This window comes from Chelon labrosus, assembly GCF_963514085.1.
Source record: "Chelon labrosus genome assembly, chromosome: 15".
Taxonomy (NCBI): Eukaryota; Metazoa; Chordata; class Actinopteri; order Mugiliformes; family Mugilidae; genus Chelon; species Chelon labrosus.
The window spans coordinates 6,671,947-6,694,894 of NC_140348.1; the positions used below are offsets into that span (position 1 = coordinate 6,671,947).

A 22,948-nucleotide genomic window follows, 5' to 3' on the forward strand; every position below is an offset into this window, starting at 1 on the left:
TCGACTCTGCTGCTTAGGAAGAAGATGGCATGTTAGCAGAGGCATCAGTGGTTTGCCTGCAAAAAAACTGCAGTAAATATAAATGGCTATGCCTGCCTCCATCCCAACTTACTTTTAGAAAGAAATGCAAAGAAATTGGTGGTAAAATCCAAACTTCGCCACCTGACAGGCCTGCTGAGTAAGGCTTTTCTTAACAGAGAATTTCCCACCGACTAAAAGATTAAAAATACACGCTGCTCTCCCTCCCTTTCTCTCTCTCCGTCTCTGCAGTCACGATCCGCTGACCTCATTTCCCTTTCCGCACGTTTACCCATTTGCTGCTGAGCTCCATTCATCCCAACCTTCATCTCCTTTGTCACTCCCTCTCTTCTTCTCCTCCTCCAATCCCTCCTGTACCTATATTTCCTCTTACCATGTTTTGCTCTCTTTCAGTTTCTCTCCCATATCTCCTTCGTCTGTTCTCTTTCCTCTGCCGGTTTCTAAGGCCCTGATTTTACATCTGCTTTTAGCAAATTGTTCCAGCCATGGACAGAGTCATTGAGTTTTTACACTGCGCGTCAATTTGCCAGTCGAGCCTGATGTCTTAAGAGGGCCTTAAGGGAATTTCTTGAGATTAAGCAGACAAATGTTAACTTAAACTCAAGGGTGGATTAATGAGAATTTGCTGGTCATAGGTCACAGTCACTGTAACATCATATTGTTGGCAGAAAAAGCCAGTATTGTTTTGGAAATAATGCTCCTTTACCAACATTAGGTAAACTCTATACCATATTTGCATGCCCTCACCACCAAACTGGGCATACCCACACTATGTGTCTCACTAAGATGTTCATTTGGCAGCACTGAAGTACACTGCATGCAGAGATTAGAAGAATAGTCATCGAGGAGGATGCAAATTAATATTGCTCTACAACAAGAGGTAATGTGCTGTGTGTCTCTCTCAGGTGTTCTCCCAGTCACTGTGAACACGGAGGCAGCTGCAGTCAGTCATGGACCACTTTCCACTGCAACTGCTCCGACACCGGCTACAGTGGGGCCATCTGTCACAGCTGTAAGGACCCAATGCTTCACTGGCATCGGTTATTGTTGTTCAGAGCTCACGAATGTGCTCTGTGTGTGTCTGTGTGTGTATGTTGCTCGCATATGTCCTGTAAGGATACGTGTCAGAAAGTCAAGCTGAGATCAGACCTCTTTCCAGGGGTCACATCACTGTGCGAGCATTGTGAAGGAAGAATTTTACACGACTCGACTGTAAAAAAAAAAAAAAAAAAGTCTTCTATTCACTTTCACCCATTTTTATCAGAACGTAAGGATGTGTATTTTTGCAGAATGTACTGCACAAATATAGTATTTTCCCATAAGGACCCAAAAAAGTGCTTCTCTTGCAATCATCTGCCGAACCTGAAAATTACAGCTGACATGTTTCTACAGCACTTAAGCGCCCAACCTTCCTTTCAGAAATGTTTTCCTGGCTGTAATCACACATGTACAGTAACTAATGACTGAAAAACAGATAAAGGAGGTTTTTCTGTTTCACCAGACGTTGAGTTGTAAGAATTTTACACAGAGTTGAGCTCTAAGAGGATGGATGGGGATGTGTTCCACAGTGTGCTTTTGTTTTGTTTGCAGTCTATTTACCATTTTTGATGGCAGATCCCAGTACGTACTGAGCAACAAGGATGCAAACAGAGACCTTTAAGTCAAAATCTTTAAATAAATCGAGGAGGAGGATGTTTCTGAAACACACCTATTTCACTGTTTTATTGCTGAGAGCTTAAATATGGGAAAACAGATTTAGAATTGCTTTGTCCAGGGACAGAAACCTAAACTAATTAGAGTATTTATTATAGCCATCCATGTTATGTGTCCTTTAGTTTATCTTTTCTTTTTCTTTTATTGACTTTGCATAAATAGTAAAACATAATTATTCAGCTTGTGTCTCAGTTGTGGGCACAAAATACTAAACTAGTGACAAAGAACTAAGAAAATACAAAAGAGTAGCCAGTTTGAGTCTGTTGAAGGAGAATGCTTTTGGAGTGGATTCATGCTTCTGTGTCAGATCTACACCCAGCACCTCCCAAGAAATGTAACTAAACATGCAGCAAAGCAGACTGCCTCACCTGTGATTTGTACAAAATCAGTTTCCTCATCCATGTCATCTGATGTCTTCTCTCTTTGCTGAGTTGCAGTGATTTCAGTAAACATGTTTAACGTTTGTTACAGCCAACTCCAACAGAGTGCTCAGTTTCAGTCGGCCATTATTTAGCACACAGGGAAATCGTTACAGTTAACCAGCTGCCGACTAGCGTTTTAGTGGAATAATTAATGATGCTGACAGGTCACTCAAGCAGTATTATAGTGCATATAACACAAGTATTACAGCAAGTATTACAGATTCACTTCACAATGTGAACACAAGACGTGAGGTGAAGCACTTTGCAGTCAAGGGCAGAATGATAGAACAAAAAAACGAGACTCTAAGCAAATGACTCTAAGCAGTGCAGTTGAAAAGGCAAAAAATAAAGTAAACATGATGATGATGATGGTGATGATGGTGATGTCTATCTCCTCAGCAATATATGAGCAGTCCTGTGAGGCATACAAACACAAAGGCAACACATCGGGGTATTACTACATAGACGTGGACGGCAGCGGACCCATCAAACCACAGCTAATATACTGTAATATGACAGGTAGCTCACACACACACACACTCGCACACACACACCCCCACATCAAAACACCTCATGCAGACACCCCGGTGTCCAGTCCCTCCCTCTCTCCCTTTCATCCTTCCTCTATTTCTGACAGTCCTGCTGAGTAAGCCTCCTCAAAGTTGAATTTCTCACACACACGAACAAAAATTAAAAATTAAAAATGCATGTTCTTTCTTTATTCTTTTTCCTTCTTTCTCCTCCTCTCCACCAGAGGACAACACGTGGACTGTGATCCAGCACAACAACAGTGAGCTGACCAGAGTCCGAGCGTCACAGGGAAGGAATCAGCATTCTGCTCACTTTGAATATGCGTCTGATGAGGAGCAGCTAGCGGCAATCATCAGCCAATCAGAGCACTGCCAACAGGAGCTTGCCTACCACTGCAGGAAGTCACGCCTCCTCAACACCCCAGGTAAGACTTTTTAATATTCTGTGGCATCAAAATAGCTCAATACACAGATACCACATTGATTCCTTAAAAAATGTTATGCATAGGGATGAAAGCCATGTTGTTAAAGAAATAAAATGATTTGGTATTGGTAAATGAAAACTATACCAACACACACTTGCATATTTTGAAATACAGTACCATAGCAAACAATTATCACTTAGCAGTTATCTGTTTTTTGGTTCAGAAAAGCTCATCTCATAGCATCTCACGGAGGTAGACTCCAAGTTCTGTGGCATCACAATGTCCCCTGATACGTGATAGCAAGTTATCGCGTAGTTACACGATAGCAGGTTATAATGACACAAAGCTGGCCATCACAACAGGATGTGTATAAAGCCAAGAATGAATGGAGATTCATAGTTACAGTATGTGTCCAGTCATTCGTGCCCAGTTAATGATCTTCATAAATGAATCAGAGTTCATTCATTCTACTAGCTCTCCCCTTACCACAATTGCGGGCGGCTGTCTGCATATCAAACAATCATCTGTCCTGCCTTTTCACATTCAGCAATGTGTGTTTTTCTTTTGTTCATATTATATTAATTTACACAAATATCCTGAGGTGTGTTATCTCAGGTTGTCTGTGTTATGGTCTTTCTGATTGTTCCAGAGAATTACTCTACTACATCTCCAAACACATACTGTATGTATATAATTCTGAAATGAATGGGAAAATATCCGATCGAGGCTTTCTGGCTGAAATGACTGTAAGTCTGTGTATTTCAGAGGGCTCTCCACTCAGCTGGTGGGTTGGAGGTCCAGGTGTTGGACAAGTGCAGACTTACTGGGGTGGTGCTCCACCTGGCAGTCAACAGTGTGCCTGCAGTCTACAAGGGAACTGTGTGGACCCCAAACACCACTGCAACTGTGATGCAGACCGCGTTGAATGGTACTGTATTTTCTCACACCGATTAGCCACAACATAAAAACCACTGACAGCAGAAGTAAATAACATTAACTATCTTGTGACAATCCAATGTTCTGCTGGGAAACTTTTGGACCTGGCATTCATGTGGATGTTACTTAGACAAGTAGCATCCACCTAGACCAGACCAGGCACCTCCACCCCATAGCAATGACACTCATTGATGGCAGCAGCCATCCCCAGTAGGATGCAGCCTGACACAGACACACACACACAAAAATGCTTTAGGAACAACTCCAAAAACATGAAGAACAGCACAAGGTGTTGACCTGGCCTCCAAATTCACTAGATCCCAAACTGATCAAGTATCAAGAGGCCCCTCCCCTCAACCCATAGGACCCAAAGGCCCCCACTAACAACATCCTGTTGCCGGACACCACAGGACCATTATCTGATGAGTCACAACTCTTTTGGAACAACTAAAAAATTATTTACTGATTTACCCTCCCTTGTTCTTCCTGTTTTCCTGGCATTGATTAATATCATAGTGTTTGTTCATCTCTAAACTCTGTTTTCTGTTTTTTTCTTTCTTTCTTATTTTCTCCTCCTCTTGTTTTTCCCTGTGCAAAAGGGCTAATGACTCAGGCTTGTTGAGTCATAAGGAGACCCTCCCTGTCAGATCTCTGGTGCTGGGTGATGTACAAAGGCCTGGCTCAGAAAGTGTGTACAAGGTGGGACCTCTCCATTGCCATGGAGACAGTAAGTCCAGTCGAGGGTCCTCAATGTCATCCTATACATGATTTAGAGACAAGGCGTGTGTCAGGTCAAAACCATACTGGTGCATTAGCTGAACTTCATTCATTAATTCTCATGAACTTTGTAGGAAATGTGTGGAATGCTGCATTCTTTGACAAGGAGACATCGTACCTCCACTTCCCCACATTCCACGGAGAGCTGAGCGCAGACATCTCTTTCCTCTTTAAAACCACTTCGTCTTCCGGTGTGTTCCTGGAAAACTTGGGCATCAAAGACTTCATTCGGATCGAACTCAGCTGTAAGTCAAACCTCTCACGTATGCTTTCTCATTCAAACTTCCCTTAGATGTGACTACAGCCTGAGCAGGAAAGGGGTCAAAGTTTCATTTGGATTGAACTCAGTCGGAGGTGATGGTCCTGCTTGGATCTCCGCCTCAGTCCCACTCAGACCTAAAAATATACACTCTACAAGCAGCCATGCCATTTAATTCTTCTACCCTGGAAAACCAATGCATTGTTGTTGTTTCAGCTCACTGCTGCACATTTCTTTCATATAGTATAGAACTGTCTGTATCACGGTAGTGTACTGGTGTTGAAACACGTTCTAGTTTACAGGTTGTGCTGTTGTAGCTGTCTTTTATAACAACAGCTCTTGGTAAAGTGGTGTATATTGTCATGTGTTCTTGAAAAGAAAACTAATCAACTATTGTAATTAGTCCCGGAAGAAACAGAAACACAGATAACTGTAATATACAACTAGGTTATGCGAAAATCAGGTTTCAAGTGAAGGTGGTAGTGTCCTCTCGGCTCAGTGTTGGTATTATATATGGTATTATATATTTCAGTATGTATCGACATGCGGATAGAATTAATCACCTTCTTGTCAATCTGCTGCAACCAGTGATACTCTACCCTTCTCCAGCTCTTTTATTCCGCGTGTGTGCACATGTGAGAATGGTTGGAAACTCAGTTCAACAGATTACAAAGAAATTACCATATTGAGAGAAATTACTTGTAATATTGTCTCATGGTTCACAAATCAAAATGAGGCTCCCCCCCCCCACACACAATGATGTGTATGTCACAGTTTGGTGGCCCCAAATGCATCTTCCAGTCCACAAATCAAGACCAGTTGGAATAAATCTGCAGCAATTTTCAAATAAATATGGATTAACAGTTCCTTTCACATTGTGAAACTCTGCAGTAATTCACTGTGGAAAAAGCAAATCTTATTTGACTGATAAACTTGACGTCGGAAATTCACTCGAGTTGGGTTCTGTTTATTTAGCGAGCTGTCACTTTTTTCAAATTAGTTTATACATGCTTTTGGATCATAAAATACATTTGTGAACATAACTTACTGCTTTATAAACTGTTTTATTTGGGGATCATAAAACACACATTTGTGTGCAAGACTAATTTGTATTCATAAATCATTAATTCAACATAGCTGATCTTTGCACCCTTGTTGCAGTGAAAACAACTTTGTACGTAAGGCACCTAACCCCCGGGGCTGTATGTGCAGTACCTCACTTGTGTGTGTTTCTACGTGTGTAAAAAGCATATTGGATGATAAAGTAACTTCTTCTTCTCTTCTAGTGCTTTATCAGCTGGTTGTCATGACTACAGTAGAGAGGTTTAGGTGTCGAGGAGTCCCTGTAACTGGTTGCTTCAGGTCCCTTTGTGTTTGCATCACTTTAGTGATACATTACTTCACTTCCAGTAGAGCCCATGTGTCAACTGCTTCTGTACTCCCACAACAAAAAACTCTTCATCTTCTTCCCTCCACGGATTGTAAAGCTCTTACAGGGAAGAATGACTTCAGAGGGAGTCTTGCCTTTAGTAAAAAGGGGTGACAAATGAAAAGGGGACAACAGCAGAGAGAGTATAACCAGAATAAGGGCCTTTTGTACTTTAGCTATCAATGAGAAAAGTACACAATGTTCTGTATGAGAGCATGTGCTTCATTGTAAACACTTTCTCATATACAAACAGGGTAATGTTGTCAGGGATTTGACTGGAGAGTACTAAACATGATCAATAATAAGCAGTTGATACGAACAACAGCTCCAACAGTTTAGTCATGCAAATATGACAGGGATTTACTGTACCTATGAATGAGCACACCTATGTGCGTGGTTGTGAGACTGACACTTGGCCTATAAAACAGGCTCCAGGGAGGCATAGAAGATGAATAGGTGCTCAGAATGGGGCTTTCTTGAGTATCTACAATGAGCCTTGATTTTCTTCCTTCCCTGCCACAGCCTCCACTGAGGTCCTCTTCTCCTTTGATGTGGGTAACGGCCCGTTGGAGGTTCACGTGAAGGCTGGCTTCCCACTGAATGACAACAGGTGGCATCGCGTTCAAGCTGAGCGTAACGTTAAAGAGGCATCGCTACGCCTCGATGAGCTCCCCGCTGCCACACAGGAGGCGCCTGCTGATGGGCACATCCACCTGCAGCTGAACAGCCAGTTATTTATAGGTAGGAGGTGTGTGCGTGCGTTGTGAGAAAACCGCAGCACATATTTGACGCGGTTTAAGGATTTCTTTATGTGATCTCAAGGTAAAAAACAATATTCAACCAAGCCTTTTCTCATACAGTTTTCAGTAACATGTGGTGCTTCTAGCCAGACAGTTCTGGAGACACGCTGACGGTAACAACCCACTAAGAAACTTATCCGAGAACTTTTTATTTTATGCCGTCTGTGCTGACAACATTCATACATTCACTTTATTTATTTAACACGGTATCTCAGGAACATCTTGACAGAATTTCTTAAAATTTGTAACTTTCATTTGGACTCAAGGATGAACTGATTAAAATATGGTGGTCAAAAGGTCAAACATCGGTTTTACTGCAATACCATTCAATTCTTACAAAGCCTTCACTTGCTTTATGTGATGTAGGACTTGATTAGTTGGCAGAGCCATACAACCGAACAGTGATAATTATCGTTTCTGTCTGTATTCACACCCCCAGCAGGCGTGCTGAAATGGTTTAACAGCCAGCCACTTCAGAGTGACATACAGTGACTTTTAAGCTAAAATTAAGAGCTGCTGTTTAGTTCGGGGGTTCTCAAACTTTTTGGGGACAGGGAGAAAATTTTCCGAGGACCCCCAATTAAAAAATGTTTAGGAATTATTTATGTTTTAAATATTTCAACCAAAATACTCGAGACCGGTCTAATAGAAATCATTTTAAACACATTCAATTTGAACACTTTTAACCACAGGCTCATTTCTATTTAACTTATTTTATATTTTAACTCACAGCATTTCTGATTTTCAAGTAACAACTGTCTTCTTTGGGTTTGAGTAGCTCCCTGGGGGTTTCTTCTCAACTTCCTTAAAACAATTACAATCCCCTTTCTCCTCCTTCCTCTCTGCCTTCATTTCCGTCACTTTCCGTCCCACTCTCTTTCACGCCCACGCACCACATGCCTCTGTGCTCATGAGGGATTTTTATCTTTTGTCTTTTACGCTCCTCCTATGAGACGCAGATAATCACTTTATCTGAATCCTTCCACACTACTCCACTCTAGAGCTCTGCCTCCCTTCCTCATTCATACTGTACAGAGAACAAATTCCAGTCTCTGGTTATTGATCCACATTGAAGCTCACAGCTTAAACATACTCAATTTATAATAATCCTTGTTCATAAACCTGGCTTCGATGTACATTTAATAGACTTAGAGAAAATCCCCAAAGGCTAATAGAGATATCCTTAGGAAGTGTGGTAAAAAGTTCAGTTTGTGCTGGTCAGTTTCCTTTCAGTAACCTTGGTGGAGTCCATTAGTTAAGGTAGTCCTTTCCTGACAGCTCCTGATAAAACTCTGGGCCCTAATAAGAACCTCATCATCTCTGCAGCCCTGGGAAGCTGTTTATCTCATCGTAACAGTCTTGAGGTTGCCAGTTTGGCAGTTTGAGACAATTATAACGTTGCACAGCCTGAACTCCGAGGACAGTCAGAGGTTGTGATGCGAGAAGTTGGAAAACAATAACTTTTGGAGTTTAAATGCTTCCCTAGAAGGAAAGAAAATGTTTTCCTGTCACTGTCAGCCAGCCAGACAGGACAAGAAAACTGTCAGAGAGACTGACAGCTCGCCAACTTCCCAGATATCAACACTCGACATGGTGCTGGGCTAGCACAGAGACGGAAGGTTTCACCTGCCAGTTTGTGTTTCACTGTGTTTCATCACTTCATCGTTTCAGTTCTGTATGAGAATGGTGACAATGCTTTGTTCCTGGAGGAGCACAGCATGTTCGACGATTAATAATAAAATTAGACATCAGTCAGTGTTGCTTGATCGTCGTGATTTGTATTCCCTTCATTTCTGTAGGGCATGAAAACACTTTGACAACACGTTGTGGTTGAATGCATCATGTGTGGATTCATTTTACGATAACATAAATTATCTAAAGCAAGTTAAATAAAGATGCACTTAAGTGGATTTCTCATGTATCAATAATACTTCATGTGAAAGCATAAACGTGTGGAGGTTTCAGAACTGGTTTTCATGCCAGATATGAACAGAAAAAAATAGAAATGTGATACAATACAGGCATCGTCCTCAAAGGAGCTACACTATCCAAATAGTGAGTAATTCAGCATTTGTTGTTTTCATGGTCCGCAGCTATCCAAATATTAAAAGATTTCAGACTATGTTTCATCCATTCAACACTTCAGAAGATAATGTGGTTGAAAATGGCCATAAATTATTACACAGTAATAATGCATTTTGCAGAGTCCGTTACTGACGCTGGAACAGTCTGGTAAAAAATGGCACCAGATGTTTCAAGCTGTATTGCTTGTCAGTTACAGCTTCTAAATATAATGATTCGCAGTTTTATTTCTATGTTTTATGTTATTGTAATTTGAATATCTTTTATTATTTGGGCATTTTGACATATGTTCATTTGGGAGACTTAAATATTTAAGGTTCCCTTAAACTACAGCATATTCTCGTGAGTTGCACATCTGAGAGTAGCCTAGACATAAAGAAAGAAAAGAGGGAGCAGACAGCTTTATTTTAACATGCTTAAGTTTCTTCTTTGTGGTTTTCTTCAGGAGGCACGGCTTCGAGGCAGAAGGGCTTTCGAGGTTGTATTCGCTCTCTGCAGCTGAACGGCGTCACCCTGGACCTGGAGGAGAGAGCAAAAATCACCCCTGGAGTTCAGGCTGGATGTCCAGGCCACTGCAGCAGCTATGGCTTGCTGTGCCAGAACCTGGGTCGGTGTGTGGAGAGAGCCAAGAGCTTTTCCTGTGACTGCAGCTCGTCTGCTTACACCGGACCCTTCTGCGACAGAGGTGCAGAGGCCTTTCCATATCTTCTCTACATTTGGAGATAGCTAGTGACATAACAGACAAGTTTCTAAGTAAAGATTTCTGGCTCAGTCAACACAGAAACCAGGAGTAAAGTATTCAAACAGAGTCGGCAGCTTTTGTGTAACAGCGGCCGTTGCCCGCCAACATGGCCACCCCAGTGCAGCACCTGGAAGTGGTCTATAAATAAAGCATAAGCAAGAGGGCTGTATATATATCTACATATAAGAGAGATCACACACGCAAAAAGAGGGTCATGTACGCAAAATCACACACACATACTCTATACACAGGAGCTCTACAGTAATACAGGTGCACACTACCAGCACTGCATCTGTTTAACATCTGCCTAACGTCTTGATCCTGCAGGACTTGCTGTGCAGTATATATTAAGGCCAATTATAAGAGTTAACATTAGAACATCTGTGGTTAGCTGATTGTTCATCTTGCTTTTTACATGTAGTACATTTAAAACTGTACAAAGTTGAAAAATATCAAATGATATTAAAATTGAAGTTCTGTCAAGATCTGTGAGTTGATTTTTCACATCCAAATTGAGATGTTTTGTCAAAAGACTACACATGTGCACGTTATTTAAGTTACCAGGGGAACATTGAACTCTCACATCAGCACAGTAACACGGCCTCCTGTGTGTTCAGTAATTAACAACCTCAGCTGTGTTGGCTGTTGGAGCTCCACAGGTATATCAGCAGAGGAAATCACAACTCTGACACTCAACTGTGCGATAATAAGAGAGACAGATTTTGTATTAGTTTTGTTTTTCTTTCACCTGTCAGCTGGTTTTCTCTGGCTTCCGTTTCACCAGCTCACTAATTAGGTGTTGTCAGCGCCACAGAGGCGCTGCAAATACAAGCGACACTGAGATTAGTTGTTACTTAGAGTGAGTACTCAGTGTGAAGACATACTGTCTGTACACATGCAAATTTAAATTCAAATCGTGCTCTCTCTGGGAAACGTTGATGTGGTAAGCTGTATGCGCTGGGTAAAGTATTGCTGGGCCTTGCTAATCAGGTAAAAGGGCAAGAAAGTACTTAATGTGGGGAAGAACAACTGTAAGCTAGGTGTTCATCAAGTCCTGCCAGCCATAAATACAACAAAAGGGATAGCTGCTGTAACTCCTGTTGGAGTTCAACTTTTTGACATTCTCCCTGCAGAGGTTTCAGTCAGCTTCAAGCCGGGAACATCCATCATCTACACCTTCCAGGAGCAGATGGCGAGCGAGCAGAACAGGAGCAGCAGCGCCCTTCCGTCCTCCATCTACTCTGACATGACCCTAAGAGCAGAAAATATCTCCCTGAGCTTCAGGACCAGCCAGAGTCCCGCTCTGCTCCTTTATGTCAGCTCCTACCACAGGGAGTACTTGGCCCTACTGCTCAACAAGCAAGGTGAGCTCAGAACACTTTGTATTTTTAATCATGAGGACAACTATCGTGTATGAAATCTTTCTTCCTCTGTTTTACCCTGTAGCAAAGGATTCTGTTATTGCATTAATATTGATGGTACATGTTACTGTAACAATCCTGGATTTAAACTGCCAGTGCTTAAAGCAATGCAGCAGATCAACACAGATTCTCTGTGAGCAAACGTTGTAAGCACTTAGTGCACTAGTGTGTTTGCTCTGTTCTATAACTACACTGAGAAACTCATTAATTAACTGACTCATCTCTAGATTATCAAGTGCTGGTGAATATAAGGGCAAAGGTGACACATTAATATTCTCCACAGCGCAAGAAAACTTTTCAACATCAATCTGTGTAGAAGTAAAAGAGCCCAATAAAAAGAAAAAGCTCTAGGAAACCAGGTACAAGCTTTTCAGTCGGCGTAGGCAATATTTTCGGGTAAAAACCAAAAGGTGACCAGGGTCTGGAAAATGCAGTGGGTTCCCACTAAACAAAAACTCCCCCCTCCACTGCCACAGCATTTACTTTCAGTTCACTACTTGAGTTTCATTGTGTGGGAGTCATTTACCCAGCCTGCTCTGTTTCTGTTTATACTTGTGTAACCTTATGCATGCACTGGCTGGCTGGGGCAATTTCGCAAGGTCATTAAAAACTTGTTTCCTCCCAGCCTTAAACACTTTTCTCATAAACATTAATTTTCTCATACATTAATCAGCTCAATTGAGGGAAATTAAGATGACATGATAGCTTGAAACAAATGTCTTACTCAATTCTGAAAGTGTCTCTCAGAGCGGGGGCGCTTTTTCTCACCCATCTTGCGTCTACACATGTCCTTATCTGTAACTTTCCACGAGGATTGGTGCTGTGTGTCCTTGGGCTAGAGACACACACCTAGCCTCAGTGCTTTCTTTCTGACTTCGCACCTTCACCAAGAGATATACATTTGGGTGCGCTTTGACTCAGGTAACCTTTAACCTTTCTTCTGATAGTTCTTCCACACTAAATCTTGAACGACAGTCACTTTTACACACTGCAGCATAGAAAAGAAGAAGGACATCGGTTGTAGGACACAGCTGAGAACAGTACACTACAGATGCCAATGTATGGCAAGAGTCTGCATACAGTGGCCTCTTCCATAACTGACTCCTAGATCGATCAGGCATAACATTATGACCACCTTCCTAATATTGTGTAGGTCTCCCTTGTGCCTCCAAAACAGTTGTGACTCATCAGAGAATGGACATGGGCCTTCTGAGGGTGTCCTGTGGTGTCTGGCAACAGAATGTTGTTAGTGGGGGGCTTTAGGTCCTATGGGTTGAGGGGAGGGGCCTCTGTGGATCATCTCACAGATACTTGATCTGTTTGGGATCTAGTGAATTTGGAGGCCAGGTCAACACCTTGTGCTGTTCTTCATGTTTTTTGAGTTGTTCCTAAACCGTTTTTGTGTGTGTGTCTGTGTCAGGCTGCATCCCGCTAGGGATGATTGCTACCATCAAGGAGTGTCATTGCTATGAGGAGGGGGTGACTGGTCTGGTCTAGGTGGGCGGTACATGACTGAGTAACATCCACATGAATGCCAGGTCCAAAAGTTTCCCAGCAGAACGCTGAATTGTCACAAGATGGTCAATGTTATTTACTTCTTCTGTGAGTCGCTTTAATTTGATGGTGTATTTTCCTTAACCACAATTTGTTTCCATTCATTATCTTCTTTCTCACCAACTCTTTCCTGATTTCTGTTTATCTTCCCATTCCTCTCATTTAGCTCCCCTCTCTTCTGCTGTCATTGTTGTGCGTTGTAGTGGAAATTTCTGTTAAGAAATGAAAAATCAGAGCACTGGTCTTTTAGCGTGTTTAATCCAGCACCTGCAGATGGGCTAACAGCACAGGCACAGGACAAAGCATTGATAGTGGTGATTGAGCAATGAGTTAGATTGACTTCTTACCCCCTGTCTGTTGAAGGTCACAATTGCCACTCCTGTTTAGCTCCTCCACCAGGCCACCGTTTGAGAGAACATGGCCTTCAACTATGACCTGACCCACAGTTCAAAGCAGTAAAGCAAAGATATATATAAATCTAGTATAAATGTCAATAGCAAGAACTCATCCTACTAATCAGATATGCAGTGTTTCAACAAGTGACGGGCCCACACATTAAATCAGGGTTCTAACACATTTCAAATCATAAGGATATGCAGAGACAGATGTTGATGGTGTAAGGTCCTGTGTGATACAAAATTTCCGATTACAGTGTTCAGCAACTGGAGTAACAGGAGTTGAAAAGGACAAAGGAGACTGATAACCTATTATAAACGTGATTCCACCGAGATTAAAAATAAATTCAGCTGGAAACAGACTGTGAAATGACTGCTTTAATAACCCAGATTGTATGAAACTGATGGCCAGCAGGTCATTAGAGTGACAATCAGGAATAGTAGAAAGGAAGCTGCAATAAACTGAAGCACCCCGTTATAACTCTTCAACAGGTTTGTTTTGGTGATAAAACGGCGTGCTAACAGTATGGTTGATGTGCTGCTGTGTTGTTAGCAGGTGTAACTGCACCGTGTAACATTGTCACCTTTCTGTTTGGTAATGTCTTCAGGCTATTTATTTCATTATTTGTACCAAAACCTGATATACAGTTTTAAACCAATGGATTTGAGTCAGACCGAAACGTTTTATACTATTTACGGACACGAAAGAAATATGACCAGTTTGATCCTTTTTGGTTCTTTTGTCCCATCAACCTCAAACGTGGGTTTCCATATTATTTTTTATTTTGATATGAAGTGTGAATGACAACATCCTCTTCTTACTGTTTTAAGAAAGGGCCTTTATTATATATATATATTTGTATTCTTTGTTGTAATGCAGCTGTGAACTGAGATGGCTTTTGAAAATGTTATTTGTTGTCTCTTCGTCTGACAGCCGAGATTTTAGAGCTGAAATAACTGCATTCAAAAACATCGCCATTGAAAATTACATTGGATTGAAGTCTGATAAAGCGTGCTTAAATGTCATGAAATATACTAATTAACTATATGACTTCCTCAAATAAAAAGGAACATTGTCAGGTTTTTGAAGCAGCTAATTTTCTGCATTTGCACATTTTCAGGTATAATTTTGAACAAATCGACTCCTAAATTATCAAAAATAAGCCTGTAATTGTCTGCGTTTAAGCATCTATTTCATCTTTTTTCTCGATCACTGAGCACATGAGGTTTAATGAAGAGTAAAACTGGTGCGCTTCCCCTGAAATTCATGATTCAACCACACCTTGAAAGATAACTGGTGAGGTCTATAAATGAATTACCTTCCATTTTCATGTAACTCGCCTTCTTGTAACTAAATAGCTTCTGTAGAAAAAAAAAACAAGAACATGTGGAAATTTGATGTCGTTAACAAAAGGTGAAGAGTGCGGCCATCACCGGCTTTTCACCACCTACAAACTCTGTCAGCGGAGTCATTTGCGTGTCAGCTCGGCAGTTACCTCCTCTCACTTGCTAATCAAGCTCATTACAGCATGAACACAATGTAAAACTGCCTCTCACTTGTTCAGTGTTTCTTCTCCAATAAGTCTGTTCGAAAAGACAAGCATGTGTTAACGTGTTAACCATAATTAGCGGGTCTGAAAGATATGAAAAATTCAGGCAGACTTTCTTTTTTGTCTCATTCTGTCTGCCACGCTTTAACTCTTTCCTGTACAAAGAACATAATAAACTCTGCACACTCGCCAGGATAATGTGCATTCAAAAATTATTATTCATGAGGTAATGTACACTTATGAATTACAGTAAAATATGCAGTGTTTTAAAGTTCATTGTACCAAATATCCATCTTCCTCACATAAAAAGAGTTGAATCCAGTGAAATTATCCTTTTCAGGCAGTGCAAATAATCTGAATTCACTTATTTTCTGGCAGAATTTGCCTCTGATTTTAAGTATTGAATTGCTTTTTTGCTTTATTGATCATTCAGCTGCTGCTGCCTTTAAACATCCAAACACCTCCTGAATTAATATCCTCTAAAATAAATTCCTGTTAAAGCAGATCACGCAGATTTAGTAAAACTAGGACTACAAATAATTGAATGGTTATTCAGAATGCCAAAATGTTTATTGAAGGAAAGTGTGTTAATTAAGAATTATACACCGATAATCCACAACATTAAAACCACAAACAGGAGAAGTAAGTAACACTGACGCTCTTGTGACAATACAATATTCTGCTGGGAAACTTTTGGACCTGGCATTTGTGTGGATGTCACTTCGATTGGGGTTACATTGGGGTCACAAACTAAGATAACATCGTGTTTTGTTGTACATCTGTGTGAGTGCAGACATTCTGGAGGTGAGGTACAGACTGGACAGCAGCAAAGACGCAGAGATCCTGAGGAGCAGCGTGCCGAACCTTGCCAACAGACAGCTACATGTTGTTACTATCAGCAGACAGGCAGAGGCTGTCTCTGTGCAGGTAACACACATACACAAATACAGAAGGAAGCACTATTCATCTCAGTCTGAAATAAACTCTGAGTCAGCCTAATGTTCTCATCTGCATCTGTGTCAGTGGAAAACCGCAAGGCAGGAATGGGCTGCATGTTACGATCACATATAATAAAGCATGTGCTGCAGTGTGTAAAATGTTGCACTTGAACACACCACAAAGACCCCAGACAACGTGGCACATTTTTTCTGCTTCCTGAGTGAAAGGAATGGCAGCTCAGAGCAACTGCCTTTTCACATATGGTTGGTTAAGAGTCACATACCAGTCCATGGGACTCTAACAACTCATTAATTCTCATCTTATGCCAGATGTTAGACGAGTTTCTGCCCATCTCTCTTAAATACATCATTTTGATTTGTGTTCTTCTTTATGGAGTAATAATCACAAAAACTAATGCTTTTATATCTGGTAACATGAAAGGAAACTAATCCAGTTGTGTAATTAGTTCAAAGCTTTGAAGCATGTACCAGCCAGTGATGTTGAAATGTTTTTAAACCTAATTCTGAAGGGAAGCCTTTCATTTTGTTTCAGATTGACCGCAATGCCAAAGAGGACTTCAACCTGACATCTGATGTAGACTTCAATGGCGTAAGGTCGCTGGTTCTTGGCAGAGTGCACAGTAAGTGAGACAGCTACAAACACACAAACAAGACCTTTGAGCTGGCGGAGCACTCAGAGAGACTCATTTCAGAGATGTTGCCTTATCAGACAAAGAGGCATTCAGGGGTTTCATAATGATGGTTGCATCACTTGTAGCACTGCTGTCTGGGATGCATCTGGTCAATAGATCCATGCATTTAAAGTGTGCTGATGATTCTCCTTAGTGTATACTGTGGACACAACTTTCCAAACTTTCAGACAGACCACTCACACTGTGCCAAACCCACAGAGATGCCATAAAAATTTTCACTTGGACGTTCATTGCTACTTCTTCGATGCCAATGACTCCTTTACCTCATATCTGCTGTACCCACAGTATATTGCAAAAACATTGGAACAATAATCTGGTGCCTCTTTGGTGTGATGAGTGCATTACAGTGTTATTTGCTCTCAACAGCTGTTGTGGTTCTCTGTGCAGGGCTTTCATAATTCCATATGTGTATTTTGTTAACCAGTTTGTCCAAAAATAGACGCTGGTCAATATTCTGGATGAAGTCCAACCATGGGTTGTATTCTATATAGAAGTGAACAAAGCCTCCGTCATCGATTCATTCATTCATGAACGGTGGTTTTTAACCTCAGTGTGACTGCCCAGCTCCAGGCAATTCCAAAAATGGTCAAAGAGGTGAAGCAGGAGTCCAGCTGAGACACCTAGGCAGACAACTAGTGACCGGCGAGGACACCCACGTGTCACCCAGAGCATATAATGCATAAAAGAGTGTTTTATAAAAATGGCTATAGAGACCAGACTGTAAACGTGTTTATTTCTGCTGTAAACTTGGATATCTTGACATGGAGGTCTACGGGGAGTGACTTGTTGTTTGAACCAGTCTTAAGTGGACATTTGAAGAAGTGCAGTTTTGGCACTTACACGGTGGCTTCATCTTTCAGCTGCAGATGCTGCTGCTCTCCCTGAAGCACAGGGAAAGCCTGCTCATAGGTTAAATCAGAATTTAGATACGGTACAGTCAGATACAGTGCAACCTTATATTTTCTGGTTTTCTTTCCAGGCGTTGATGAGTTGGATCCAGAGCTGGCTCGGATGGCTTCTCTAGGTTTCACAGGCTGTATGTCCGCTGTCCTCTTTAACTCCATCAGCCCTCTGAAAGCTGCCCTGCTCCGCCCAAACACCAGCCCTGTCATCATCACCGGCCCTCTGATCCGGTCCATCTGCGGCTCCACTTCAGCCAATCCCTACGCAGCAGAAACCACACACCACCTATCAGGTCAGAAGGAAATGCTGTTTTCTTCATTGGTATTGTCACCATCTTATGCTCCAGCTCATGGTCGGAAAAAACGACATGTAACTAAATAAGCTGTAAGCAACCTGCATGTATGTTTTTAGAAATGTTAACACATACACTGATCAGCCACAACATTAAAACCACTGACCCTCAGAAGGCCCATGTCCATTCTCTGATGGGTCACAACTGTTTTGGAGTCATAAGGGAGACCTACACAATATTAGGATTGTGGTCATAATGTTATGCCAGATCGGTGTAAAGGTTTGTGTCAAATGATCTACTACTGACCATTAGGTAGCAAGACAAAGCACTGATGTAGATCCTTTAATGAGCAAACTTGAACACTGATTGTCACTGTGAATGAATTAATGATGAACACAGACATATTTTTTTGGCATGTGCAACTAATGGCATAAAAATTAACTGAAAACATATTTCGGAGAATGGATATGGTGTGTTGAGAAGACTTAAGAAAGTAAGAAGGGGTGTGCTTGGTAGACCGAACTCTGGCGAGCTGCAGCTTTCTCCACACAGTTTGGATAATGAGTAACAGGCCGGGGCTTCATAATGTCCCTTCAGAGGCACACTGTACATGACATGTGACCTGACAGACACTAGGCCCATATTGGAGGTGTATGTCTGTAAGTGCTCCCATTATTACTTAGAGGTTCTATCGAGCCGTCTGTGTGGGCGCTACCTCTCAAACTTCACGATTAGACCTTTGGGTCTCTAATAATATTATGACACTGGGTTAATAGCCAGGAGATGAGGCAATTAATTCAAACCAGGCCATATCTTTCCCCTGTGGGTATCCATACAGAGACCTGTGCTGCTGTTTAATATTCCTTATCTGCTCTGACAGATTGCATGTATATGTTCCCTGTTTCCCTCTGCATTGTCTCAGTTGATAGTACCTCCACTGCTATCTATGACATCTCTAATGATCTTTCCTTTTTCTTTTGTTCTCATGTGTTCAACTTAATTTCACATTTTTCTTTCTTTTTTTTTCTTTTTATTTCCATGTGATCATTTTTCTGCGGATGTCCCTTATCTCTTCTTATTCCCTGCTCCTTCCGTCTGTTTATCTGTGCTGCAGGCCAGTCTGGATCAGTGGGAACGGGTCAGCCTTTAGTGAATGCCATCAGGAGTGACTCAGCTCTCATCGGAGGTACTTTTTTCAACTTCACACTGCCATTACCATCCATCATCGCACGGAAAGTGTCTGCATAGCACCAGCAGTGCTGTTATAAGTCAGTTAAGATATAGTTTAGGACTCATAATCCTTGAATTTGGACTGTTTTATTTTCATTTGTACTTGTCTCGTTTTCTTCAGAAGAACTGACTGTGAAATTATGTGTAAAATGGAATTGCAAACTGTGAAAAGGAAGCCCCTGACTGTGTGTGTTTGAGCAAACAAAGGAAACCCCAGCTAATTAGAATACAAATGGCTTCAGATTTCAAGTGCATGCCTGTCAATTTCTGTTATTGCCAACGTGAGCACAGAGACCTTCTAATAGCTGAAATTGCCCAGGGAGTCTGGAGAAAATGAGCAGGCCGCACCTCTAATGATGGGGAAAAGCAATTTAGTGTCTCTCCTGCGCCTTCTGGGCCACTGACCATTTGCTTTTAAGTAGGAGTTTTATTTTGTAATGTTTCATCTTCAGTTTGGTTCATCAGTTGTAATTTGTCCCATCTGGAAACAAGACACTGAGCATGGAAGAGCAACCAGCTATCTACAGCTATGTTTGAAGTTTACATTTTTAAATGAAAAATGTATTTTCTCTAGGGCAGACTGTCTGCACTGTTTTTGTGGATTCATGTTTATGCCCCCCCAAATTTGGAACAACAACCTGGAAAGTTGGTGGAAATTTTAGTACACAACTTACAGATTTGTCCTCATATAAGCAGATGTACAAAAATAAATGTTTAGTTTATGGTGAGAAACTTCTGCAAGCACTCTGAAATTGCTGGTCCATCTCTCAAAAGCACCTAACTCCATATTTTTGCACAAATACGGACATTCAGGATTAACATGCATATGCTTGAAATTAATCAAATGTTGTGCCATTCAAATGCTGTGAACAGCTATTAATGTGCGCTCAGAGCAAAGAGTCTGCAACACATCTTGTTTGTAGCGTCCATGTTGTTTCCCCCATTCTGACTGAAAAGAACACGAACACATTGAAACGACTTTCCAACTTGGGTAATGAGACCACCAGAGAGGTATGTGAATGCAGCCTTATACAAGTGATCAAATCAGAGATGTGTATGCAAACATCACCTGCATATCTGCAAGAGCTTTCCAGTGAGGAAACATATCAGTAAATTCCATTCCATTTGACTTTATGGAGTGCAGTGCTTCTGCAGATATCCATTTGCAAATTTACTCCAAGTGTGGTTTTAATCTGTTTAATCAGGTTTCATATGTGTGTTTGTTTTTTTTTGTTTTTGTTTTTTTGTTTTTTTTTGGGGGGGGGATTCTTTTGCTGTCCAGACACAGTCTGGATGGGTAACAAATGTTTTTGAGCTAGCAGTGTGTACAAATTTGACTTGAGGGCAATCAACACTTTTCTTTAAAGTTTGTGTGAAATGATGGTGAATTTTGTTTACTTTGTCCCCAGAGAAAATCATATCATATTCGACGGTTAAAGGTTAACGCAGGACTTCCTAACATGCAATGGTCAGGCATAACATTATGACCACCTTCCTAATATTGTGTTGGTCCCCGATTTCCTGCCAAAACAGCCCTGACCCGTCGAGACATGGACTCGACTAGACCCCAAAGATGTACTGTGGTATCTGGCACCAAGATGTTAGCAGCAGATCCTATAAGTCCTGGAAGTTGCGAGATGGGGCCTCCATTGATCAGACTTGTTTGCCCAGCACATCCCACAGATGATTGATTGGATTAAGATCTGGGAATTTGGAGGCCAAGTCAACACCTCACACTCATTGTTGTGCTCCTCAAACCATTCCTTAACCATTTGTGCTTTTTGGGAGGGATCATTATCCTGCTGAAAGAGGCCACAGCCATCAGGGAATACCATTTCCATGAAATGGTGTATGTTGTCTGCAAAAATGCTTATGTGGGTGTTAGTGTCAAAGTAACATCCACATGGATGGCATGATCCAAGGTTTCCCAGCAGAACATTGCCCAAAGCATCACACTGCCGCTGCCAGCTTGCATTCTTCCCATAGTGCATCATGGAGCCATGTGATGATCCACATGATGTAAAAGAAAACATGGTTCATCAGACCATGCCATCTTCTTCCATTGCTCCGCAGTCCAGTTCTGATGTTCAAGCGCCTATTGTTTGTGCTTTCAGTGGTGGACAGTACTCAGCATGGACACCCTGACTGGTCTGCAGCTATGCAGCCCAATAATCAACACATTGTGATGCACTGTGTATTCTGACACCTTCTTATCAGAACCAGCATTAACTTATTCAGTGCAGAGCAGGAACACCTCACCAGAGAAGCACTTTTGGAGATGCTCTTACACGGTCATCTAGCAATCACAATTTGGATCTTGTCAAACTCGCTCAAATCCTTATGCTTGCCCATTTGTCCTGTTTCTCAAACATCAACTTTAAGGACAAAATGTTCACTTAATGCCTATTATATCCCACCCACTCACAGGTGCCAGGTGTTAGTCACTTCACCTGTCAGTGGTCATAATGTTATGCCTCATCGTTGTATGTTTAAATGCATATAAGAAGACCGATCCAGAGCTGCTGTAACTTTCTCCATGTATCTGCTTTACAGGTGTGATAGCTGTGGTGATCTTTGTGACCGTGACTGCATTAGCCGTAACAGCTCGACTCCTCTACAGGAGGAAAGGGACATGTGAGGCTCAGGAGGTAAAAACAGTCAAACCTGAAGACAGCCCGGAGCTGCCATTCAGCAGTCAGAGCAGCTCACAGGACGGTCCCACCGAGAACCAGAAGGAATATTTTATTTAGGTGGAGGACAGACTTGCTGCTGACAGGGCGGTGTTGGAGCTGAGGAGACGTACAGTCAGAGACGTGTTGTCAAGCCTCAGCACTTTACGCTACAAACCGAGTCCAAACGGTGGCTCAACAAGACAAGACAGGAAGACAAACAGAACCACACACTCATGTTCTGTGTTCGTTTCTGCTTCTGTGGTTGTTTTTATACAGACTGTATAAAGATGCCAAAGTGTTGAATTTATAATGTTCCAATAATGTCAGTAAAACAACTGTACAGAGATAATGTTGTTAATCTTAAATTTATGGCTTTATATAAATCTCTGTCATTCAAATGATTAAAGGAAGAATTGTGTATTTTTCATGGAACTCAAAGCTGCCTTGTCTGATCTGGGATTATATGGACAGTTGGCTGTTTTGAGTTAATGAAGCTTGTTAATCCGTTTTATCAGTTTTATTTATACACCGTGTCGATAACATAATCATGGCGCTTTACATAAACCCAGACATTTCTTAGTTTTCTCATTGTGTTTGTTGATTTGTTTTCTCCTTTTCTTGTTTTTGCACCTACTGTATGAACTGTTGGAAAGCAACACGTATCTGTTCACATTGAACGTTCTGTCTATTCATTCTCTTGATTTATTTCTCTGTGGAATCCCTCTTTCCAACTAGCTGTGACTAGTGAAGGTATAAAGACAAATACAGTTACTGTCAACTGCAAAAACAGCTTTGTTCCCAATATGATTCAAATTAAAACTCCTTTGTTAAGTTTCAGATTAGATTTTACCTGCTTAGAAACCCCTGCAGGTTTCTACAACACAAACATGCAGCAGGGCATGCAGTATGTAGATGTTATGATGAACTGCTGAGCAGAGGACCTTATAATAAAATTCAGTATGGTGGAGTGTCTTATGGCAATGATTTGTACAGTTTTAGTCATGAACACAGTTCTGTTCAGTGAAAATAAAATCTTTTTCTCTTGTGGGTTTATCTTTCAGCGGAATCCCAATCTTGCATTTTTATTGCATTATTGACCTTTTTCTGTCATTGACTCCGTTAACGT

At 41.4% G+C, this 22,948-nt stretch overlaps 1 protein-coding gene across 1 annotated transcript in view; it reads left to right on the plus strand.

Moving 5' to 3' along the window:
- LOC311500446 (contactin-associated protein-like 4) overlaps nt 1-22,003 on the plus strand; it is a 73,915-nt gene extending 51,912 nt beyond the window's left edge. The window contains exons 11-24 of the mRNA XM_084561859.1: nt 945-1,051; nt 2,574-2,693; nt 2,929-3,129; nt 3,895-4,057; nt 4,665-4,792; nt 4,917-5,087; nt 7,053-7,271; nt 9,858-10,097; nt 11,288-11,518; nt 15,868-16,001; nt 16,566-16,653; nt 17,705-17,920; nt 19,035-19,106; nt 21,704-22,003. Coding sequence (XP_084417985.1) covers nt 945-1,051; nt 2,574-2,693; nt 2,929-3,129; nt 3,895-4,057; nt 4,665-4,792; nt 4,917-5,087; nt 7,053-7,271; nt 9,858-10,097; nt 11,288-11,518; nt 15,868-16,001; nt 16,566-16,653; nt 17,705-17,920; nt 19,035-19,106; nt 21,704-21,900 — 2,287 coding nt within the window. The 3' untranslated portion in view covers nt 21,901-22,003. The remainder of the gene's footprint in view (nt 1-944; nt 1,052-2,573; nt 2,694-2,928; nt 3,130-3,894; nt 4,058-4,664; nt 4,793-4,916; nt 5,088-7,052; nt 7,272-9,857; nt 10,098-11,287; nt 11,519-15,867; nt 16,002-16,565; nt 16,654-17,704; nt 17,921-19,034; nt 19,107-21,703) is intronic.
- Nucleotides 22,004-22,948: the final 945 nt, after the last annotated feature.